Source organism: Sphaeramia orbicularis, chromosome 10 (assembly GCF_902148855.1).
Source record: "Sphaeramia orbicularis chromosome 10, fSphaOr1.1, whole genome shotgun sequence".
Classification (NCBI taxonomy): domain Eukaryota; kingdom Metazoa; phylum Chordata; class Actinopteri; order Kurtiformes; family Apogonidae; genus Sphaeramia; species Sphaeramia orbicularis.
In genome coordinates this window covers 46,054,297-46,079,264 of record NC_043966.1, presented here as the reverse complement: position 1 = coordinate 46,079,264, position 24,968 = coordinate 46,054,297, and the positions used below count along the sequence as shown (strand labels likewise).

General features: G+C 35.8%; 1 protein-coding gene across 2 annotated transcripts; it reads right to left on the bottom strand.

Moving 5' to 3' along the window:
• Window positions 1-601: 601 nt before the first annotated feature.
• Window positions 602-21,834, bottom strand: LOC115427477 (plastin-3-like). 2 transcript variants are annotated; one of them, XM_030146053.1, is made up of 16 exons: window positions 21,750-21,834; window positions 15,624-15,692; window positions 11,943-12,094; window positions 11,529-11,658; window positions 11,295-11,424; window positions 10,315-10,396; window positions 10,060-10,225; window positions 8,550-8,689; window positions 7,765-7,860; window positions 5,945-6,131; window positions 5,791-5,869; window positions 5,193-5,307; window positions 3,708-3,841; window positions 2,645-2,768; window positions 1,661-1,785; window positions 602-1,584 (listed from the first exon to the last, which is right to left on the bottom strand). In XM_030146053.1, the coding sequence occupies exons 2-16, from the start codon at window positions 15,682-15,684 to the stop codon at window positions 1,452-1,454; spliced, it is 1,854 nt and encodes a 617-aa protein (XP_030001913.1). In that variant the 5' UTR covers window positions 15,685-15,692; window positions 21,750-21,834; the 3' UTR covers window positions 602-1,451. The 2 variants fall into 2 exon arrangements, with proteins under 2 accessions (XP_030001913.1, XP_030001914.1); XM_030146054.1 differs by lacking the exons at window positions 15,624-15,692; window positions 21,750-21,834 and having other exon boundaries at window positions 11,939-12,032.
• Between the last annotated feature and the right edge of the window lie 3,134 nt (window positions 21,835-24,968).

The following is a 24,968-nucleotide window of genomic DNA, read 5'->3' as shown; positions in this document are numbered from 1 at the left end:
ACCTAAAATAGGTTTTAAGAGAAAAAAAATCATTTTCTAACAGGATTCCTGTTGGGTACAATGGTGTATTCACCGCAGATATAGCAGAATACGTCAGGCTTATTTTTGCAAGATCTTCTAGTCGAAGCCATTTCATTCACCTGTAATATTAAAAAAAACATTAATCATAAATTGGCAAAAGTAAAATCTTCAGAACTCATTGACTGCAAGAAATATGAAATAATTTTGTATCATATGATGTGAAAATGCCAATAAATGTAAGCAAAAATGTTAAAAAGCCAATATGTAGCATAGTTCAGAAAGTTGACCTGATTGAGCAAAATTAATGTGATTTTTGGATTCAGCACACCAAAATTATCCTAAATCAGCTCAAAAAACTTAAACAATAAATTTGTTGTAGACTATCTGTGAACTCGGACCGTTGACCCCCATTGTGTTCTTGATGCTCCTGGACTATTTCTTTTCAACTGCCTGTAATGCTCACAAATTAAAGTCCATTTGTTAAGGAAAATTTGCTGTTATTGTTGGCTATATATTCTCTTTCATTTACATAAATATACATCAAAATATTTCTTCGTGCATTTATATTTTTCTTCAGTGTATATAGTCAATAAAATAATCTGAGGTCAAATCATCTACTTAATTAAATAGCAGCTATGTAATAATTGGGAAAAGGTACCGGTGCAGGCCATCACAATGAAATGAATCCCAGCAATGTGATGTAGGATCCTGATATGAAGCTCACTGCACATTACATAGTATATAATATGATGGAGCATTAAAGCTATTCAGATTTTATAGTATTCCCAGGATTCACATTGTAAATTTCTCATCCGATGGCTGAATCAGTTTGGTGCTGTTACAGTTTCCTCTGTGATGCAGGTATTATTCCCACCTACATTTACCAAGATATTTGTATGTTTCTTTCCCTGCACCTATGACCATAACTGCAGTTCATACAACAGTCTGGCAGTTTTCTACTTCCACTCCTTTTGGCAAAATTAATCTGAAAATGCTCTTCTCTGGGGGCCATTTGGAGGACGAGATGACCATGAGCCCCAAAGGATATGGGACCCCATATGGTTAGGGCCAAGGAGGACAAATGGGATTGGACTTATTATTCATCTATATCTGTGGACAGTATGAAAGTCCCTCTAAAAGGCCAAAATATGGCATAAAAGTACAGGTAAGATCTAGTAAAAAAAAACAAAAAACAAAAACACCCACAAACCCATATTCTTTATAATGCAACCATTGCTGAATTCCTACTTAACTGTTGAAAATTCATCTCTCACATCCTTTCGAGCCCCTTGCTTCAGTTTACTTTAATGATCAAGAGTTAAAAATGAAGAATAGCCGACTTAAGAAACACTTCTATCTTGAGAATTAAAAAAATACATTACAACTATGTTCCCTCTCCTCCTGTTTGATCCACCCAGAATGTGTCCCCTCTACACCCTCTTCATGCCTCTTCCCATCAGACAGGCGAAGATGGTCATCACCATTTTGGGGTTGGTCTCTACTATTTCCTCAGGCAGGGCGTACACCTTTGCACCGATCTTTCTTGCCATGGAAACCGCGTACCTGGTAAATAGGTAAGAGTTAGTGTTGAAACATGTTGTATCCATGAAATATCTGTATAAATGTGTAGGATTATTACTTGGCATTGTCCAGCTTGTCTTCATCTGTCAGTTCTCCTGTTCTAACTAGATCAAAGTTCACACTGTTGGGTTGGATGGCGTCAATCAGGTCCAGAACTGGCATACTGGTACTGATCGCCTTGTCCTAAACAAAGACACGCACAAAACTTTATTCACAAAGACCCTAAATTATGTATGTATTATCAATAAGGCTGATTATTATGCTCACACAGAGCCACTTTTTCTAAATTCTTATGTGATGAAATTTTATGATCTCTTTTATTATAAAATAATGCAAATTATGTTCAGAGCAAAATCAAAAATGCTCCCTGACCCAATACAGAGGTTCTTTTCAATTCAGGACATTCCATATAATCTCAGAGGTGTTTGCAAATTTACTGTACAAAAAGCTAAAAAAGGTATGAAAAGGAGATGTGTGTCCATTATTGGAGTTAAATTTTGGAATGATGCCAACATAAATTTAAAAACATGTAATTCTTTTTTGGTTTTTAAGAAAATGGTTTGTGAAGCTATTTTTGAAGCTTATAAATGCAATTAATTATCTGTTGTTGTTGTTTCTTTGGAGGTTGGTAGCCTAAAAAGTTGTAATATAGGATAGGCCTTGATAAGCAGTCTGCTTCTGCCTATACCTTTTCAGTCATTATTCAACACATTATTCAACACATGATTCTTGATTTTGTGATTCTGTGATTCTTTTTCTTTCTTTTGCGTGAAATGTCAATACTGTGTACAATATTTGGTGTTGTCATGACTGCATAAACTACTACTACTACTACTACTAAATTGTGTAGGTAGAAGGTTATTTTGTACTTATCTTTATTTTATGGAAATGAATCTGGTCTAACTTGCATTAAGATGAGTAGCACGCAAAGCTGAGGCGGCTAATATTAAAATATTAAGACATATGAGAGCACTTTTTGTACAACCAGCTAAATTTCTATTTTGACTAATTGAGACTGTGTAGAAAACAAAGGGTGAAATGCCTTGAAGCTTTTGATCGATGAACTCTTTCCAGCCTCAGCCAAAGTCTTGTTGACCCACGCAACTATCAAATCATCTCCTGCTACTTCTCCCTCTCCAAGGTCTTCAAGGAGGTTTAGGGTGTACCTGCAAACAAATGTTACAACAGAAAAAAAGCTTCATAATAGATAAGGAACAGAGGATGATTGATAAAGTGACGACTTTAACTTTATAGTGTAGTGACAGCTGCAGTTACACTATCCACACTTTAGAGCAGGGGTCTCAAACATGCGGCCCGGGGGCCAAATGCTCCAATCCGGCCTGTGGGATGAATTTGCAAAGTGCAAAAATTTCACAGTCAAGGCTGTCAAACTCAGTTTAGTTCAGGTTCCACATACAGACCAATATGACCTCTAGTAAAATAACAGAATAATAGCCTACAAAAAATAATGACTCCATATTTTCTTCTTGATTTAATGTGAAAAAAAATAATATTACATTATGTCTATAAATAATGACAACTTCAAAGTTTTGTCCTTGTTTCACTGCAAAAAAATAACATTAAATTATGAAAATATTTACATTTACAAACTATCCTGTAACAATAAAATGTGAATAACCTGAACAAATATGAACAACCTGTGATGTCTAAAGAAAATTGAGCCCAATTTTAACAGTCTTCTGCCTGTTACTAAGTGTTTAGCGTCGTTGTAGATTCGATCCATAATGCACATGTAGAAATGATAAGTTTAGCTATAATATGGTTAAAATTGTACTTATTTTCCTTAAGAAATTTCATTTTTTTCAGGTTATTCACATCTTTTTTGTTTGGATAGTTTATAAAAGTAAGTATTTTTATAACTTAATGTTGTTTTTTTGCACTAAAACAAAGACAAATATTTGGAGTTGTCATTATTTATAGGTCATTCTGCTATTATTTTGCTGGTCCGGCCCACTTAAAATCAAATCGGGCTGAATGTGGCCCCTGAAAGAAAATGAGATTGAGACCCCTGCTTTAGAGTCTCTGTAGCTTAATGGTTGTCTCACAGTTACTGCAAAGGTTAATGTTTTAAACATTCATATCACCTCCTCATTAGTTGCCAGACCAGGGCCAGGGTTAGAGTTTGATTTCCATCGTAGAGATCTTGTCCTGCGATTCCCACCAGAGAGAAGCCTGCTTTTTTTATACCCAGCTCCACAGCGTAGTTACAGTTTTCTATCTGTCTCACACACACAAAGTACATTTCAGGCACAGGTCTTAAAAGTGCAAGAGTTGTACACGTACCATAAGTTTACATACATAATTCAAAAAACCTTTAATATGTATTTCTTATGTATTGTGTGGTTTCTTACAAAAAAATATGTACTCTTCAAGTTCATTTTATACAGTAAACTTAAGGACACTGACCGGTAGTATACTGTACAAATGCATAATTTCAGTACTTTCTGGGACTTTCTTACTTTATAGTATACTTTTATTATACTTTAAGTGTAATAGCATCCGGGCAAACTCTTGGTCTTCAAACATGATTGATCTTAATTTGTCAAATAATCTACTTTTCAGAGGCATTGTACAGATCATGTCATTTAGAAAATAAAAAACAGTGAAGTCATAACTTTCATAATGTTTATCAGAGTGTTTATTGTATTTTACAGAGAGCGTTGCACTAACCGATGAATTTGTAGCATTAATATCACTGGCACAGTTTTCTAGGCCGGTGAGTTTATCTCAGTCTGTTATAGCAATACTTTTGTGCCTGTCTCCACTGAAGTGATTAGGTTTAGTCCACATTAACTTGGAAGGTTGTTTAGTGTGTTGCTTTGCTGCAAAAATAATGATGAAAAATCACTGTAAGCTGCACGTCTGGTTTCTAAACTGTAATGTGTAGTAAGTCTGACAAACACACATGCATTAGAGTTATGCTAGGGTGAAAACAGTTTAACTTCAGTATAAAATCTCCAGGAGATTTGTGGAATCACTGCAATTTTATCAACAGGAAAATTTGAAGAAAAATGTGGAAAATATGGACTTGTGTTCATATGGACTAATTCTAAAAATGTTGTCAACATTGTAATAATATAGACTTTATATTCAAATACAACAACACAATGCCATCACACAGCCAAGCCAAAGGAAACCAGAGAAAACTAGAGGAAAAGTTACGGTTTGGTTGTAACTCACCGACATTTTGTAAGAGGAGAGAAAATTAGGATTCAGATCATGGATCGTGATTCTCCCTCATAAGATTACAAACTTTTTGTTCAAATTGCCCAGCCCTAAGTGTAAGGAACTCTGAGTGCTCAACTATTATCATATAAGTTTAATTGTGTCCCACAACACCACTGAAACCGACCTAAATCCTCTGCATAAAAGTGAGTCTATGAGGCTTTTATCATGGGTGTGAGAAACAGAAGCCAACATTAGGTTACTGATGGAGTTACTTAATATCAACATTATATAGATAGAACGACAGATGCTTTTTTTTTTAAACGAATGACCAAACTACATTCATTCAATTTAACCCACCCTATTATAATATACAGAAGAGAATGACATGAGTCCACACAGACCTTTTTTAAATGTGCTGCTGCTCCTTTGAACGGAGGACGGTTGACTCTTTCCCAGTTCACTGGTACCTTAATCTTTTCATAGAGCTGGAGAATCACCAAGGCATCATGCAGATCACTGCATTAAATACACACACAGATGAACACACACATGTATTTAAACAATTCAGTGTATTTATTAGAGAGATATGTAGAGATATGAGAGAGAGATTTTCGACATTTTTGAATTCAGTATTTATTCACATTGTAAATAGTTTAAGGACACCGCAGCACTGGTTTAGGGTGAGAAGTCAATTTTATTTTCGTCACGTTTTCTCCTGTTTTTGAGTTAGGAGGCCAGGTTAGTCCTGTGTATTTTTGTTCTTTTATTTTTACTAGGGAAGTACAGAGTGTTTGAGTTGGTTTTGTTTGTTATTTTTATCACTGCTCACCCTACATTGAATAAACTGCTGCTCGGTTTTAATTTAACATTATTTGTCACGGTCTTCCTTGGGAGTGGGAATCGAGTGGGGAGTCATTTTATGTTATGCCTTTTTTTACCCCTAGACTAGGGCGTAACAATGCATAAAACACTACTGAATAGGATGCAATAGCTACTGACCCATAAATACGGTGAACATGTGGACTGACTCCAAGGGAGTTCATCCAGTTCTTGAAAGTCCTCTCCTCTCTGGTCTCACCTGGAGGAAGGAGACATTTGTTAAGAAAACATATATACTGGAAGTGGGTGAGGGAGTGTGTTCACGCATGCATACCAGCCACATAAAAGTCTTGGTCCGTTGGTTTGGTGAGAGCTGGGTGTTTGTTGAACAGTGTGGCTACGAAGGCCATGTTGAGCTTTGCGTTTCCACCCACAACATCGACAGGAGTAACGAACTGCCGGCAGCCGAGTCGATCGGCCTGTATCAGCATACACTCGGCCCTCTTCGACAGATCCTTCTCCTGGTGACACACATGCAAACAGACATACATTTACATTTCTTTTGCATTACATTACAAATGGAGCATGTCATTAAAAACAATAAAAGGAAAGTAAAATTAGATCTACCCTTTCTGGAGCAGTTCTGTAGAATTAAGTGAGTAGTCCCCAGCTGGAGCCAAGGTTATAATAGTTTTGTTTTTTTCAGTATAGTTCAGTTTTATTTAGTTTAGTTTTTTTTTTTTCTCTCTCTAATTCAGTTAGTTTTAATTAGTTTTTAGAGCAGGTTTGCTAGTTTTTATTAGTTTTAGTTTTATTCTACATGCTTAGTTTTAGTTTAGTTTTAGGTTTTTTTTATATCTTTTATGCCCTGCGATGAACTGGCGACTTGTCCAGGGTGTACCCCGCCTTCGCCCCTATGTAGGTGGGATAGGCTCCAAGCGACGCCCGTGACCCTAGAGAGGATAAAGCGGGTTCAGATAATGGATGAATGAATATATCTTTTATGTTCTTCTCTGTCATATTCAAATAAATCCCAGACAGGATTCTGCTGCTTTCTCCCAACTTTAATCTCCATGTTTCCAGGTAGAGTGGGGACCAGAAGACGACTCTAAATGACAAGTGATGAGAAGTGACCGTGAAGTGTCGTATGGTGCCACCAACTAAAACTGCTAGAGCGAAATAAATCGATTTCGTATCAACCCGACATTGACAAAGATGAAAACAAAGGGAATTGTGTCCATAATTTTTACATTTACATTTACGCATTTGGCAGATGCTTTTTTCCAAAGCGACTTACAGGGGAAAACCAATCAAATCAATCAATCAATCAAAATTTTATTTATATAGCGCCAGATCACAACAAAAGTTATCTCATGACACTTTATATATAGAGTTGGTCAAAACCAGACTCTAAGCCAATTTACAGAAACCCAACAGAATCCTCCAGGAGCAAACACTTGTGACTGGTGACAGTGGCGAGGAAAAACTTCCCTTTAACAGCAGAAACCTCAAGCAGACCCAGACTCCTGGAAGATGGCTGTCTGTCTTGACCAGTTGGGGTTTTTATACGTTTTAGTTAGTTTTGTAAGCACACAATACAGTTTCAGTTAGTTATCGTTTTTTCTTTTAATTATAGTTTTTATTTATTTCAGTTAACGAAAATGTTTTTTCAATTCTAGTTTTTGTCATTTCGTTAGTTTTTGTTAACGATAATAACCTTGGCTGGAGCTCATAGCACTGAACATTTCTGTTGGCAGCTTTAACGTGGATTGTGTCTTCCATTACAAATGATAAAGGGGACTGACTAATTTCATGTAGTTATTAAAGACTAAAAGAATGATTGGCCTGGAGCTTTGGCCATCACACTATAATCACAGTATGTTGGAGGATGTCTGAATTCCTGACTATTAGAAATTAAAGAGGCAACATGCATGCAAAGCTGTTATCCGCTGTCAGACCTGTCCATAATATGAAAAGCATTACATGGAAAAGGAGGAAAGAGGTGGAAGGATATTCCAATGCCAATATAGCTCCACAGGAAGCAGGAGGATCCATTTACAGCTCTGATAACCCTATACAAAGCTTCACCTGGGTTTGGACTGGATGCCAATGATCCATGTCACTGACAATAACGTTGCGTGTTGTAACACTCACATAGAGGCCAGTCATGTCAATCTCCACACGGGGAACATCCTCTTTGGTGCCATCTGGAGCGATCTGCTCGAGCAGGTGATAGTATGCCTTGGAGTCCTGTGGAGAGCCATAAAAATACACATTAAAATATGTTTTGTTGTTTCTTTATTTCTTTACACTGCAAGTACTAACTATTCTGGTCTTTTTATTTTGATTGTTTTTATCTCACAAGTTCTTGCTGTAATTCCTTTGGTTACCCTAAAAGTTTTATTGATTACCAAATTGCATGTTTGTTTTATCAACACTGATTCTTGTTATTGCAAATTATATCATTACTGTACTATTTTTCAAGATTAAATAAAGGTTGAAAAAAAATAAATGAATTATTGGATGTTTGGTGAAGGAGTACAAATGTATAGTACTTATTTTGTTTGTTTATTTTTATTGCATTGGGCTGTTGTATATGTCCTGTTTGAGTGTGTGTATGTGTGTGTGTGTATGTGTGTGTAGGTGTGTGCGTGTGTGTGTGTGTGGGCGTGAATGGTGTAAGATTGATGCAAATAATTAAAATTGTAATGTAATGTAAAGGAGACCCCAGGAAGAATAGCAACTGATGATTCAGTTGCTAAAGGGAATCTTAATAAATGAAATTAAATGAAAATTAACCTTTTTTTTTTTTTTTGCAAAATGAATGAAAGGAGCTTATGACCAAACTGCACAGTCCAGCCACTGAAAGCAGGATATTTTATGAAGATAAAACTAAAATCATATGTAGAAGGATTGGGGATCCCAGGTATTTTTCTTACCTTAATATCACTTGAGAAGTTTGAGATGCTCATCCCGACTTTCTTCAAGTGGAAGTTCGCCCAGCGCAGCAGCAGCTCTTCAGGACTGAGCTTCATCAGGTCCTCCAGGGTTTCTCCTTCTTCCAGTAGAGCTGCTAAAGCTGCACACAGAAAAGACAGGACTGGTTGTTGTAGATGCAAATAAATCTAAATCCAGTGCTGAAGATCCAAAACCTGAAGCACCTGGATTGGCCACTTGAAGTCGTCTCCAAAAGCCAGTCATTCCCCATAGACCCCCATGTTAAAATGTCTAACTTTATAGCAGAAATAAACATGTTTGCAGCCTGGTCTCTTTTGCTAATTCCTATGTTTGTGAAAACTGTATTTTTAAAGACATTTACATTATTTAACACGGGAACCTGAGCATAACATTTGGGCTTTGACTGACAATTTGTTGCCTGTTACATTTAATTTTCATTGCCTCTGTTTATTTAAAACTTTTTTTTTTCTGCGCAGCTCTACCGTAGTTGTGTTTACACTAAGGAAACCATCAAAAGATTCTGTCATGACATTTACAGGTACTTAATTACACTACCCAGTATGATAGCATGATTGAGCATGAGTTAAAGTTAGCATGAATTCATAGTGCATTATGGTCTGTGAGATAGCATCTTTAATACAGCAGATAATGCTAATTAGTTTGTTCATAAATGATGGGAAGTTGATATGATTGCAAATATAATGTTATGTCTTAACATTTATCATGCAGTTGAAACTTCTTGTTGGTGTTGAACATCAAGAGGATTAAAAGTGTGTTCTCTGTACATCACAAAATATTGGCTAAAAAAGGATCCTCCCTCAATCTCCTTGGTCATAAAAACTGTCAATTATATTCATTTAATGGAAATGATGACCTACAATCTCCACCTACAACAACACAACGGTGTAAATTACAGGAAAAAATGGGACTTTTTCATTCAGTCTGTGGACAGTATACAGTATGTAAATGTCTGAATGTACCTGTGACCATTTCTCTGTTTGATTTGTACCTTTTACTAAAACAAGTAAAAAAAAAAAAAAAAAGTGTTTTCTGTAAGTTAGCTGTAGTGTTTGCCACAGCTCTGCTCAAAATTTCTGTCCACAAACGACAAGGTAACACACAGTGTATATGTCTGTTTTTATACACAGATTAGCTAAAAAAATCCAACTCACAATATTTCACTGGATTACCTTTAGCTTTGATTACAGGACATATTCACTGTGGCATGTGCAAGACCTGACTGAGGTCCACTCTGACAGTGCAGCGACTCCAGCTAAAGGCGCTTCTATTTCATATACTAATTTGAAGGGGATGAGCATTTATTCAATTACTTACTTTACATATTTGTCATGAACTGACATTACATTATAGACGGCTGTTTTGACTACAACATCGAAGTGTTTTCAGTATGATTCAATGTTATGAAAAGGGAAAACAAACAAAGGGGTGAATTTTTTTTTATAGCCACTGTACATATATACTTGTACTTACCTTCATTGCGGCTCAGCTCTATATCAGCAAACAGTCCTATCTTTATAATCTGCCAGAGAAGTCCAAGCACCAGATGAGGTTTTCCCTCCTTCAGATCTTGAGCTCCAATATTGACAACCTGGCAACCGATGGCCGAGGCTGAATTCAGAGCCAAGTTTAAGTTCTCCTGTTGGGAAAAGATAAATACATTAAAACTGTTGATGTAGTTACCTCCAAGCTATGAAAAGCACCATGTAAAAACAACTAATAGCTCACATGTGTGGTGAAAGCTGTGAGTTTCTTCTTATTGATGGTTCTCTCATCAATGGTGTCGGGTACGGAGTGATTGATAAGTTTACTAAAAAATGATAATAACATGTTAGTACAAGGTACACTGTGAAAAAATAATTAATGCCACCAAAGATGATTACCTCCGCCAAGGAGGTTATGTTTTTGCCAGGGTTTGTTTGTCTGTCTGTTCGTTAGTGTGCAACATAACTCAAAAAGTTATGGACAGATTTTGATGAAATTTTCAGGGTTTGTTGGAAATGGGATAAGGAAGAAATGATTAACTTTTGGGGGTGATCCGGAAGAAATCCTGGATTCTGGATCACTTTGAAATTTTCGTTAACATTGTGGTAAATGGGGCCAAAATTTTTGTTTCCCAGTATCTTGCTTAATTATTGACCAAAACTCATGAAATTTAACTCAGGAATTGACAATGGGGTCCTCTATCACATTTCAAAGGCTGATCCGGATCTGATCCAGAAGGCGGATTTAATTTTAAAAAATAAATGTAGGATTTGTATCACCGATTATGTGGGGAATTTTTGCGCTTGGCGGAGGTCTGCGCTCTCCGAGTGCTTTTCTAGTTATTAATGGTTTTAATCAAAGCCAAAACAAGGGAAGTCAGAGAGTTCCCGTTCTCATTTCCCAGTGATAATGTATTCATTCAGATCTTCCTAAAGTGACAGCACAGCAACAAAATGTAGAGAGAGAAGTCTGTCCATGCAAAACTATGACAACAATAAAAGGCCCTTAACTGCACACTTAAAAGGCTATTGTGTATTTAGATTTCCAGAGATTTTGCCTTGACAGTTTACACTACCACAACTTCAATCAAAGCAAGACGATCACATGACTAGGTTAACAAATCATTTTTACAGTGTACACATACAATGTCTTAAAACAGAGTGAGTCACCACAGATAGGCAGGGGATTAGTGCATGCAGTGGAAAGAAGAGGAAAAGGTTTACCAAAGCAGGATGCCATCTGCCACAGCAGTAAAGAGGTCTCCAGTGTTTGGGTTGATGGGCAGATGTGTGCAGTCTGGATCATCCTCCAGAGATGTGTTGATGTAGTTGGCAAAGGCAAAGCGCTCCTGCTCTGAAATACAGTGTGGATGAACTCAGCCTTGATGAATGAAGTAAATCTAGCCTTCCACATCATTCAGTCTGTGTTGTACTGTTATGATTAGAAATTGTACTAACCAGAGATTGAATGCTGAGTTCCTGCACTAGAGATCTCACTGGTGCCCCCTATTGCAACGATACCTTCCTTCTTGTTGAGAGCTTTTTTGAAACATTTGGCCATACGGTCATCCTTCAAGTCTCCAAAAATCTGAACGTTAACATAAAAACACAAACGCCTAGGTTTTTAGTGCAGTTATGGGGATCGTTGTCAAAATACTGATTCATATCTACCATATGTCAACTGTTAGTGAATTCACTTGGGGTTAGTTTTACTGACCAACAACATACTTTAACAGGACCTGTTTTGTTAGCTAACCATTTAATCCCTATTGTCTTCCAAGAAGTTTGGATATCATTTCATTTCACATGTAGCTGACAGTTAGTAAACTGTTACTAAGGCTGTTAGTTAGTTGGTTAGTCAGTGTTACCTACAGCGGTGAACTCTTCGAGGCTGATATGGCTGTCTCTGTCTCGGTCCAGCTTCTGCAGGAGCTCTCTGATCTGGTATCCGGGTAGCGGACAACCCACCTCCTGGAAAAGTTCACCCAGTTCAGAGGCACAGATGTACCCATTACCATCCACATCTGAAGACACCGAGTGGAAGCAAAAAAGTAAAGTTAATGATCAGCAGCGAACTTCATAATGCTTTTCTCGATTTCTGATTGGCACAATAACATAACACCAACAGGTTATGTGACAACATCTACCTCCCTGCCTTTCACATAGAACTGTTCACCATTTAAAGTCACTGATTTTATCCACCACCGTAAAACTTCTCATAATGTGTACTAAGCTGTTTAATGGAACATATATTATTGTTTATTAAGCTGTTTAATGGAACATATATTATTGTTTATTAAGCTGTTTAATGGAACATATATTATTGTTTATTAAGCTGTTTAATGGAACATATATTATTGTTTATTAAGCTGTTTAATGGAACATATGTTATTGTTTATTAGGCTGTTTAATGGAACATATATTATTGTTTATTAGGCTATTTAATGGAACATATATTATTGTTTATTAAGCTGTTTAATGGAACATATGTTATTGTTTATTAGGCTATGTAATGGAACATATATAATTGTTTATTAGGCTATTTAATGGAATATATATTATTGTTTATTAAGCTGTTTAATGGAACATATGTTATTGTTTATTAGGCTGTTTAATGGAACATATATTATTGTTTATTAGGCTATTTAATGGAACATATATTATTGTTTATTAGGCTGTTTAATGGAACATATATTATTGTTTATTAAACTGTTTAATGGAACATATGTTACTGTTTTTTAGGCTGTTTAATGCAACATATGTTATTGTTTATTAGGCTGTTTAATGGAACATATGTTATTGTTTATTAGACTGTTTAATGGAACATATTTTATTATTTATTAGGCTGTTTAATGGAACTCATATTATTGTTGATTAAGCTGTTTAATGGAACATATATTATTGTTTATTAGGCTGTTTAATGGAACATATGTTATTGTTTATTAGGCTGTTTAATGGAACACATATTATTGTTTATTAGGCTGTTTAATGGAATATATTTTATTGTTTATTAGGCTGTTTAATGGAACATATTGTTGTTTATTAGGCTGTTTAATGGAACATATATTATTGTTTATTAGGCTGTTTAATGGAACATATATTATTGTTGATTAAGCTGTTTAATGGAACTCATATTATTGTTTATTAAGCTGTTTAATGGAACATATTTTATTATTTATTAGGCTGTTTAATGGAACTCATATTATTGTTGATTAAGCTGTTTAATGGAACATATATTATTGTTTATTAGGCTGTTTAATGGAACTCATATTATTGTTTATTAGGCTGTTTAATGGAATATATTTTATTGTTTATTAGGCTGTTTAATGGAACATATGTTATTGTTTATTAGGCTGTTTAATGGAACACATATTATTGTTTATTAGGCTGTTTAATGGAATATATTTTATTGTTTATTAGGCTGTTTAATGGAACATATTGTTGTTTATTAGGCTGTTTAATGGAACATATATTATTGTTCATTAGGCTGTTTAATGGAACATATATTATTGTTTATTAGGCTATGTAATGGAACATATATTATTGTTTATTAAACTGTTTAATGGAACATATGTTACTGTTTTTTAGGCTGTTTAATGGAACATATGTTATTGTTTATTAGACTGTTTAATGGAACATATTTTATTATTTATTAGGCTGTTTAATGGAACTCATATTATTGTTGATTAAGCTGTTTAATGGAACTCATATTATTGTTTATTAAGCTGTTTAATGGAACATATTTTATTATTTATTAGGCTGTTTAATGGAACTCATATTATTGTTGATTAAGCTGTTTAATGGAACATATATTATTGTTTATTAGGCTGTTTAATGGAACATATGTTATTGTTTATTAGGCTGTTTAATGGAACACATATTATTGTTTATTAGGCTGTTTAATGGAATATATTTTATTGTTTATTAGGCTGTTTAATGGAACATATTGTTGTTTATTAGGCTGTTTAATGGAACATATATTATTGTTCATTAGGCTGTTTAATGGAACATATATTATTGTTTATTAGGCTGTTTAATGGAACATATATTATTGTTGATTAAGCTGTTTAATGGAACACGTATTATTGTTTATTAGGCTGTTTAATGGAACACATATTATTGTTTATTAGGCTGTTTAATGGAACATAAATTATTGTTTATTTGGCTGTTTAATGGAACATATATTATTGTTTATTAGGCTGTTTAATGGAACATATATTATTGTTTATTAGGTTGTTTAATGGAATATATTTTATTGTTTATTAGGCTGTTTAATGGAACACATATTATTGTTTATTAGGCTGTTTAATGGAACACATATTATTGTTTATTAGGCTGTTTAATGGAACATATATTATTGTTTATTAGGTTGTTTAATGGAATATATTTTATTGTTTATTAGGCTGTTTAATGGAACACATATTATTGTTTATTAGGCTGTTTAATGGAACACATATTATTGTTTATTAGGCTGTTTAATGGAACACATATTATTGTTTATTAGGTTGTTTAATGGAATATATTTTATTGTTTATTAGGCTGTTTAATGGAACACATATTATTGTTTATTAGGCTGTTTAATGGAACATAAATTATTGTTTGTTAGGCTGTTTAATGGAACATATATTATTGTTTATTAGGCTGTTTAATGGAACATATATTATTGTTTATTAGGCTGTTTAATGGAACATATATTATTGTTTATTAGACTGTTTAATGGAACATATATTATTGTTTATTAGGCTGTTTAATGGAACATATATTATTGTTTATTAGACTGTTTAATGGAACATATATTATAATATAATGCTTAAAGGAGCTCCCAAGATTTATCATTCAAAAACTAACAAAAAAGAAAAAGATCAACAGATTGTCAAGAAATAAGAGTTTTGACACTGTGCCAAAGGAGTCATTTCATCATGTTGTACACATCTACTGCTTTTAGCATCATTACCATCTCTACCTCATTTGATTTGCTTGTTTATTTGGATGTTTCCTAAGGTATCATAAGACCAAAGTAACAATTATTCGATAAAAAAGACTCTCAGGTTCTTAAGATCACTATTCACAGGAGTTTGGTGACTCTAAAAAGAGCTTCAGGTCTTCAGTTCTGGGTCATAAAGGACTGTCTGGGGGCAAGTTGAGAGTGTGAACATATTAGTTTTGGGTATTCTACTGAAATAAGGATGAATATTTCCACTGTGGGCTGTCAGAATTGTCTCCATCCTTCTTTTATCTGTGTCACTTTGAGATCCCCATCCCCACGCTATGTGAAAGAACAACCTCAGAGGTGCAACTAACAACCTCAGATGAGCAACTACACCCTGAAAATGAAAGGTTTTGACAAAGTAACATCTTTTAATCATGTGAGTGTTATCTGAAGCAATAGCTGCCATATTTTGAGCTAAATGAAATACATATGTAGATGTCGTCAAAGAACATCGGTTAAAAAAGCTCATATGAACAACAGCTTCTTTGCAGCTGTTAACCCACTTCAAAGATACTGTGATTGGCTGACAAATGCAATATCCACAGACAAATATTTTTACTCACCCACTTTCTGGAAGCCCTCCCTGATCTCCTCCATCTCCTCTGCAGTGACCTTTGATGACATCCTGACACCTTCACAATTAGAGAAAACACAGATACTATATTTAGGTGCAGTGGTACAGTTGTACACAGCTGTTCAGCTTTCAATTCTCTGGAAAAAAACAAGTAACTCTTTAAGTATGTAAAGATATTATGTGATTAAGCACTCAAAACATAAAACATTTATACATTATGATGAAATCACCACAACATAGCCATGCAATCAACTTACACAATATAAAGTACAATTACTTTAACATAACACGCAATAATCTGTTTACATTTCAGCCATTTGTCCTCCTCTTCTATGCTGATTTATTATTATTATTATTATTATTATTATTATTATTATTATTATTATTATTATTATCATCTGCATTTTACTCTGTTTTCTGTTTCTGTTTTAAATGTGTGTGTGCTCTGTTTTTCTATTTTTTTTCTAGTTTAAATGTGAGTGTTTTTTAAATGTTCATTTCATTTCACTATCAATCCTTTGGATCATAATTTCGTTAATCATATCAGTGTTGAATGACATTAAAGACTCTTGAATCTTGAAATATGAGTCAAATAATCATTCGTTGTGATTGTAACATCTCGGAATGTAAATGATTTCATAAATCAGACGACTCCAGGCTCCACCATCATGAACTATGAGATATAATAGCATGGTGTGTATAGCTGGGTCAGCCTTCAATTCTACAACAACGCAGCTCTGTTAACTGTGCCAGGGAAAAAGATCTATTGGCTTGATGTATTTTACAAAGATCCCCCTAGGACTTACATTAACATAGAAACCCTTTTAAGATGTCCTACAATATATTATGGATCTGTCGTTAGGCATAAAAAGTGTGCGTTTTAACTTGTGCAGATATAATAGATAGATTCTATATTCAGGTACTGCATTAGATATAATGCTTTCTGAGATAAAAACACGTATGATAAATTAGAAATAATCAAAATATTTAGATGTATTGATTACATTTAAGTTACAGTATGTGACATGGTGAAGTGACAAAGCAATAGTATGAGTTATTTTTTTTCTTATCTTTTTATTAACATGGAGGTTTTATGTGTGTTATATTTTCTTAAGACGTAGAAACAAGATGTTACAATCTGTTATGTCATTCACAGTGTATAGTCTGTGTGATCATTGGTTTGTGTGGGAAGGCATAGAAACTTTTATGTTCAAGTGAGCACTTTGTACGTAAGACGACAGAAACAGAAACATTCACTGACCAGTTGTAAAAGGGTCTTTTTAACCCAAACCAGCTTCTTTTCCTAAATCAAACCCCATATTTTCATTGCAGAAAGTGAACAAAAATTGCACTTTCGAACTTTATGTAACAATGAAGAACGATAAGGCATAGTCTAAAAAGCAGGTTTGTGACATGAGCAATATTCCTGACGAAGGACTTTGCCCAAAGAACCTTCTGCAAGGAAATACTGACTGAATGGTTAACAATAAGAGCAGGTGCCATTCTAATGTCTGATGTCTAGTTCCAGTAACACATTTATGGTTATTTGACATTGTAGATTTCCCTCCTTTAGTGCTGGAGCTGAATGGGTGAATGTGGGGGACACTCTGGACGTGTCAACAGTTGATCACAGGGCTGACATGTACAAACAACCATTCACTCTCACATTCACATCTATAGGCGACTTAGGTTGACCGATAAACCTACTATGGTGCATGCCTATGGATGATGCCTTTGGATGCTCAGAGACAAAAGTGCTAACCACTGAACCCCCCCTATTTAATTAACACTAATTAAAGCTTCTCTGTGTAAGATTTGCATGTGCTTGAGTGGGAGCTGGATGTTTATTGACATTAGCTGACTGCATGTCTAAGCTAATGGTAGAACACTTCTTGCACATGATTTTTGCAGAAAACCTGACCCAGATCAGATGTCGCTAATGTCAGCAAATGATGGGCTTCCAGCATAAAATAGACTTTGACACAGACTTCATGAAGTTAAACTTTTAATAACCTGTGCCCTACTCAGAAATCTTAGTGAAGGATGGCATAATCTTTAGTGTTTAGTGGGTTTATTTATTTATTTTTTTACATCCAAACACACTTTCTAAGTTTCTCCATTCTTCTGCAGTAACTCCTCCACAGCAGTCAGGAGGCTTGACATTTAATTGCTTTTAGACTCTGCTGCTGTTCACAGAAAGTGTGAAGACGTCCATATTATATGACCAATTACCATAAATTATGATTATGATTAATATGATATACCTCTAATATGAACAGATCTACACTTTCTGGCATCAAGTTATGAATAAACCACTGAACAGCTGTAGTTTACTTCTCTCTGAAATTGAGACTTTTTATGTTATCCATATTCAAATGAGAGGATTGGGTTTCATGCTTGAGGTAAATTTACATTTATCATTATAGCCAGCCTACATTCTCCACACAAATGATGAATCCTCACAAGTGTACAAGATGATGGATGGCATATTAAATCATTTCCTTTAATAAGAGACAGTGAGTTCAAGTTGCAGTGTGCATTATTTCTATGGAGGCCTGCTAGATGAGGCTGAAACACATGGACCATATTCTAACGGAGAATCAACACAAGACAAAGCAGCCACAAGACATTTAGACAAATTAAGGTCTAAGCCAAAGGCAAAAGCAGCTTCTAAATCTAAAAACTGGATAAGGAAACAGATGTGACTTAAAAAAACAAAACAAAAAACAGAATATTTTTCTGACTTGAAGATTTTGACAGTGTTTCACTTGATATCAGCGCCCCATGATGTAAAAAAAAAAAACAACCTATCCCTACTATCAAGATTCCTCCCTAGACTTGTCAAGAAATCTTTCACATGATCATATTACAGGATGGGAGATAAACAAATAAGTTCTGCTTCACCTTAAACATGCAAACACTGTTTTCAATGTAAGGCGCACATTTACAAACATGCAGACTGAGGCAGGCACAAGGCGATCACAGGGCCAGTGATTCCTCAACAAACACTGGACACAAAAAGGGTTTGTTTAAGACTCGACCTAAAAAAATACCACGGGTGGTCAGATGACACATTGTGTAATGCCAGTTATCTATTGCCAAAGTTATTTGAATAATGAATAGAGATGCATTTCTTTGTAATGCAAAACATGTCTGTATACACAATCATGATGATAAAAGTACCTGGGCTGCATATACCTACCTTTGATCACATTTAAGTAATACTATACACAAATGATTTCCATGGATGTGGATGAATCTGGGTTGACTTGGGACCTATTTAACCACACAGGTCAACTGAGAACCAGTTCTCAAATACAATGACGACGTGGCTAAGAGGCAGCATACAGAAACAAACTTACAAGCAAATAAAATATGATATATTAACTACCACCAGATGTCACTGCTTTAACATGAATAATCATTTTTCTTGAGCCCTAAATATGTTGAAAGGAGCATTTTCTCACCTTTTCAAACATTAGAATGGAGGTCAGTTCGTGGCTGTATAAGTCATAAAACCACATAAATAAGTTATTAATTCCAAATGTGAATTCTGGACAGAAAGATAATCTTAGATATGATGTATATCTGTGTCTGAGGGAGAAAATAATAGCAAATTTAACCTATTCCTTGTGTACTTAAATTGACATGCAAATAGCAAAAATAGTAAGTGAAGTTGTTTCCTTATCAGTATATCCAGAAGAGCAGACATAAACGTTATCAAACTGTCATAAGGAACTATCCAGTGACTGACAAGCAGGTGATGTATATGATCCAAAGGAAAACACTAAACTCTATATATGGTCATTTAATGTTTGTAGGGCAGGTATTACCACCGTTAAAACAATTTCATTTCATGTCTTTTTATATGTATGTGTACAAATGAACTAAAAGCACACATGCAGTAATAAACATAAATTAATTAGTTAAGATTCATGAAAACTTAACTTAGGCATGTAGTATTAGCTAATGTTGACTGCATTTTCAAACTAATGGTAAATTATTGTGTTATATTAGAAAACATGAAGACTATTAGTAAATGATTACTAGACAAAAAAGTTAATGATATTACTATATTAGCTAATGTTGATGATTGTCAACAGTTAGTTAAGATGATCATCATAATTTTCGCTACCAATTTTACAACAACTGAGTCAAATGAAAAGGGACTTTTGCTGTATTTTATGACCTTGCAGTTCTGATCCTTTCACTATTGTTTAACCAATATTGTTTTGTGGTTATTGTTTATGATGGAACACAGAAATGTGAGGGATGAATCCAGGAAACTGTGCCTTTATGCATGAACATTTTGGTTTCACTTTTCCCTGCTAATGTCACAGTGTAATGGGGAAAGTCTAGCTAACAAACTGCATGCTTTTTAAAGCAAATATTGTTATGGCAGTTGTCTTATATTAAGTGAAAATGTAGAGTTTTTATTTAAATAATGTTAAAGTCTGTGATCAAACAACAACAGCAGCACCTAAACCTACCGAAACCAAGGGAAAACTCTGACTGATGCAGCTTTATTACTAAAACCTGTCATATGAAATAAATGTGAAATATTATTGCATCAGATCAATGGCCAGTTCATCTACTTCATAAAAGTAATAATAATAATAATAATAATAATAATAATGATAATAATAATAATAATAACTTTATTTGTATAGCACCTTTAAAAACAAAGTTTACAAAGTGCTTTAACAGAGGACACAACAGCAAGATACACGAAGCAAGTAAAAACACTAAAACAGAAGCAACACAATTGGAGAGATGTATGAACAAATTAATAATCAAACAGGATCAAATTTAAAAATTAAAATTAAAATCAAAAATTAAAAGTTAAAACGGGACAGACATCACATAAAAGCAAGTCTATAAAAATGTGTTTCAAGAAGTGATTTAAAAGATGTCACTGATTCCGCAAGCCTTATCTCCTCAGGCTCATTTTAACATAGAGGAGCTGGTATCCTGTTTTAACCAAACCTGCCAATCTGTTCTGGATTCTGTCGCTCCATTCGAAAAGAAAAGAAAAGAAAAGAAAAGAAAAGAAAAGAAAAGAAAAGAAAAGAAAAGAAAAGGCATATCTGTGTACATTCTCCACAATACAAATACAAATAGACTTCCCTCAGTTGGGTATTTAAAAAAAAAAAAAAAAAAAGAATAGACAATTGTAATTCCTCATCTGAGTATCTGGTAAACTTCCTTACTCTATCATATGCAAATAGCACCTCACAGAGATCCAACACCTTGACCATCTCCTTGATCATCATAATCCAAACACACAGAGCATCTAAAGGATACAAACTGGCACACATACTCATGTCCCTGGTCTGACATTGAGTGAATGACAGTGAGTGAGGAATCTGGATGCTGCTGACCTTCTGAAAACTTACACACACACACACACACACACACACACACACACACACACACACACACACACACACACACATGCCTGTGTCCAGAATGACAAGGCATTTCATGTCATCTTTCATCCTGATCATGACAAATGGCCGGTGCATGTCCTCCAATCACACTGCAGCACTGATCAGCCCTCATATCCATTCATAAAAATATGAAATGTAAAACTAGTCATTTTGCAGACAGTAGGAGCGTTTTTTTTGACCAGTTTTGTGCTCTATATCTCATTTAATTGCAAGATTCTGCATCATTTAGGCAAAATTGAAGAGAAAAATAACCACAATAATAACATTTTTCGATATGCATACATATTCATATCGCATACATATTCAAACCTAAATATTATCAGCTACTTAGTGAATTACGATTTTTTTTTTTTTTTTTTAACTGGAAATTTTGCGTGGACATAAAACCGTAGACTATTTCTTGGGTAAACATTAATCTGAATGCATAATATGATAAAGGACAACCGACAAATACACTGCTGTCCATAATTTAGCAGCTATATAGCACTTTTGACTAACGTTTATGATACGGAAATAAGCCGTATTAACTGCATGAATAAAGGTGTACTTGAAATTAGACAGTGAATTTGCGCCGCAGTAGAGTTTTTTAAAAATCCTATTTTTTTCCCTGTCAGTAAATCTCACACAGGACTCCCCCTCTCATGGGAAAACGCCCTTCCTCTTACCTGGAGTGCGCTGGTGCAGTTCTGTAGAAAATCACCCTGGGAAATAAATCCCTTTGACGGCTCCTCTGTGCTCCTCAGTCCCGTTTTCTTCAGCTGACACCGCCCGGTCAGGAGAACTGCTCCGCCCCTCCGCGCCGCCCCTATCCTTCAGCCAGCCTCCTCCTCTTCTCCTCCTCCTCCTCTTCTCCTCCTCCTCCTCCTCTTCTCCTCCTCCTCCTCCTCCTCTTCTCCTCCTCCTCCTCCTCTCCTCCAAAGGCAGCAGTCAGGGCTCATGTCTGACAGCTTAGCAAGATAGAAAGTAGGGATGCACCGATACCAGTTTTTTCCAGACCGAGTACGTGTACTTACATTTGAGTACCTGCCAATACCGAGTACCGATACGAGTACTTAAAGGTGGGGTCTGAGATGTTTTTCTGGAGCATTTTTTATTATATTCCTTAAAATCCCCTTCACACCCCGATTACAACTAATTAATTAAATGCTCTAACACAAAAATTTAAAAAATCAGTCACCTGTGGAACGGGCGGGACTGAAAAAATACCATCCAATCATTTTGAGCGCCCACTCGAAATGATTGAATGGTGATATGTCTATCAAACTCAACTGCCATTCACCCCTCCCCCCTTCCCCCCTCTGCGCGAACCCTCTTCGCCTTCCCAGAGGCTGGAGCCTTGTACAGGAAGTGTAGCCAGAGCTTGGCTATATTAGTTATATTAGGATGGAAAGTTCACCTGCAAACTGTTTTGTCACCAACAGAAACCACTAGGAAATGTAACATTAGTCACATAGGTCTGAACTGGGGCTGTTCTGGAAGAGTGGGGGTGTTAGAGGAGACTGAATGAGGGATACGCGATCCAGAGGTTCAGCCGGGGCCGTAGTCAGGGTAGGAGCCCGAGGCGTACGGTACCAGAGCAGGGGACGGAGCCTCAGCCGGTGTCGGAGACGGTTCGGCCGGATCAGACCGTAGATGGCGTCGGAGCCCAACCCCGGTACGGAGCACAGCAGAGCCGGCGAATTGTTGCTATGCAGTGCTCGTGAACCCTTGGGAACAAGCATTGCACGTGCCACCACTCTGGAGGCGTGGCTTCAGAGGGACGTCTGTAGAAAGGGGTTTGGACTTTTGAACTGAGTATTTTCAAAATGTAGCTTGCTCGAACCGTTTTTCCAAGATCTCAGACCCCACCTTTAATAATCCCATTCCAGTTCTTAGTTCCTTTTGTAAATGTGCTTTATTGTCGTTGTCATTAGTCTGACTGGAAAAAAGTGCTGCTACTGACATTTAATGTGTTGGCATGAGTGTTTCTCAATTAATCCACCAGGGGGCGCCGCTCTTAATTAACCATACTGGACAAATACCATGAAGAAGAGTACAGTTTTTTGAGAAGAAGAAGAAGAAAGTCAGTAATAACAAACATGGAGACAACGGAGGTAACACTAATGTGATACTAATATTGCAGTGTTTTCACTGGTAAGGTTTAAAAGCTTAGCTTCAGCAGGTAGAGAAAAGAGAAATGAGCCATAAGTTTCGTTTTCACTTCTGTTGGCAGTGGTCCGCACCGCTCCATACACCCGCTGGTATTCTCATTCTGTTTACGCATCCGCGAGCACCTGGAAAACGGATGGAATGTATGCAGAAGAAGGACAGAACGCTGTGTCCATATCTGTCTGTGTCTTTAACGTTATTTGCAGTCAGCGTTACTTTTATCACTGTCATTTATTTGGAAAAATCTCCACACTCTTCACACTCCCCACACATTATTCCACCTGCTGCACTGAACTGTGAATGTCACACAGCCGTAAGTGGTATCGGTGCATTTGTATCGGATTACTTTTACAAGTACGAGTACGAGTACACACACTGAGTATTGGAGCCGATGCCGATACTCGTATCGGTGCATCCCTAATAGAAAGTATGCTGAGGCAGTTGTATGGGTGTTTAAGAGCAGTGTCTTCATGTAAAGCCTGCTTCATTTGACACAAGAGAAGAGAAAACAGATGCAAAAGTGACTATATTTGGATAAAAGGGGCGGAACTGTGGGTGTAGGTTTAGTATAAAGATCGAAGAAGGCAATACTAACCGGTGTAATACCATTAATGGCCACTGGGGTTGACTCCAAAATTTCCTGGTTGCAATAGACTTACTTTTCTCATACAATATGAAGTGAGATTTTTTTTTTTTTTTTTCGCGGACTTATCCGGTCACATTTGTTTTATTTGCACTCTCTAATTAGCGATGTGGCCATCCATCTTTACGTTATTGATGGTGTGTACAATTCATTGACTTCAGATTCTAACCCACCCCTAAAATGGCTCTTGAAAATGTTTAAGGTCCTTATTTTTAACAAGTATTTAGGTTCATTCTGGAGTTTTTGTTTAAGGAATTAACTCTTGCTCAGATAGCAAAATCATTATGGCTTAAATCTGGCCCAAAACTGGCATGCCATTTGGCAAAGTTCTGGGTGAATGTATGGGCCCTAAATGGCCCAAAAAAGGCAAGCCAAAATCAAACCAGAAGGAAGCCAAAATTCACCCAAAACTAATTGCAGACTTCCAAAATATAGCCATAATTGTCCCAGAAAAGCCCCAAATCCCCATAATCCAGCCAAAAAGTAGCCAAAACATGTCATACCATCCCTATACTTGATCCTGCTCTTTGCCCAGTCTTTTGGGTTAACCAGACATATCCCATAACTCAGACATATACTGCTGGTGCCTCCATATCTATTATGGATAACCTTAATCATACCACAGTTAAGCTTAAAGGTTTTCATAATGCCAAAAGAAAGCCAAAAATGCCAAATGTATGCCATAATACTGCCAAAATATTTGCTATCTGGGTGTTTACACACAAACACAACAGCTGATTTAATGCAACTTAATGTTTAACACTATTCATTCATCCATTTAATGAACTGCTTAGTCCTTGTGAGGGTCATGGGGGTCTTGGAGCCTACCCCGGGTACCCTCGAGCAAAGGTATGATACACCTTTGCAGGGCTGACATATATAGATGAACAATCATTCGGTCTCACACCTGTGGGTGATTTAGATACACCAGTTAACCTGTTAAGGTGCATGTGTGTGGGATTCTTATTTTTGGATGATTTTACACTAATTACAACAGGTTAAACTCTACAAGCAAAATAAAGATGCTAAATCCAGTATCACAAACCCGAAGAAAGGATTTTATAGATATAGCTCTCTATTGTGGTGCTTAGCA

Coding starts and splice junctions, on each gene's coding strand:
- LOC115427477 (XM_030146053.1), bottom strand. CDS start 15,684: ATGTCATCAAAGGTCACTGCAGAGGAGATGGAGGAGATCAGGGAGGGC. Junction 10,397..11,294: donor GCAGATGGCATCCTGCTTTG/GTAAACCTTTTC, acceptor ATCATTTTTTAG/TAAACTTATCAATCACTCCG. Junction 5,870..5,944: donor CCAAGACTTTTATGTGGCTG/GTATGCATGCGT, acceptor TCCTTCCTCCAG/GTGAGACCAGAGAGGAGAGG.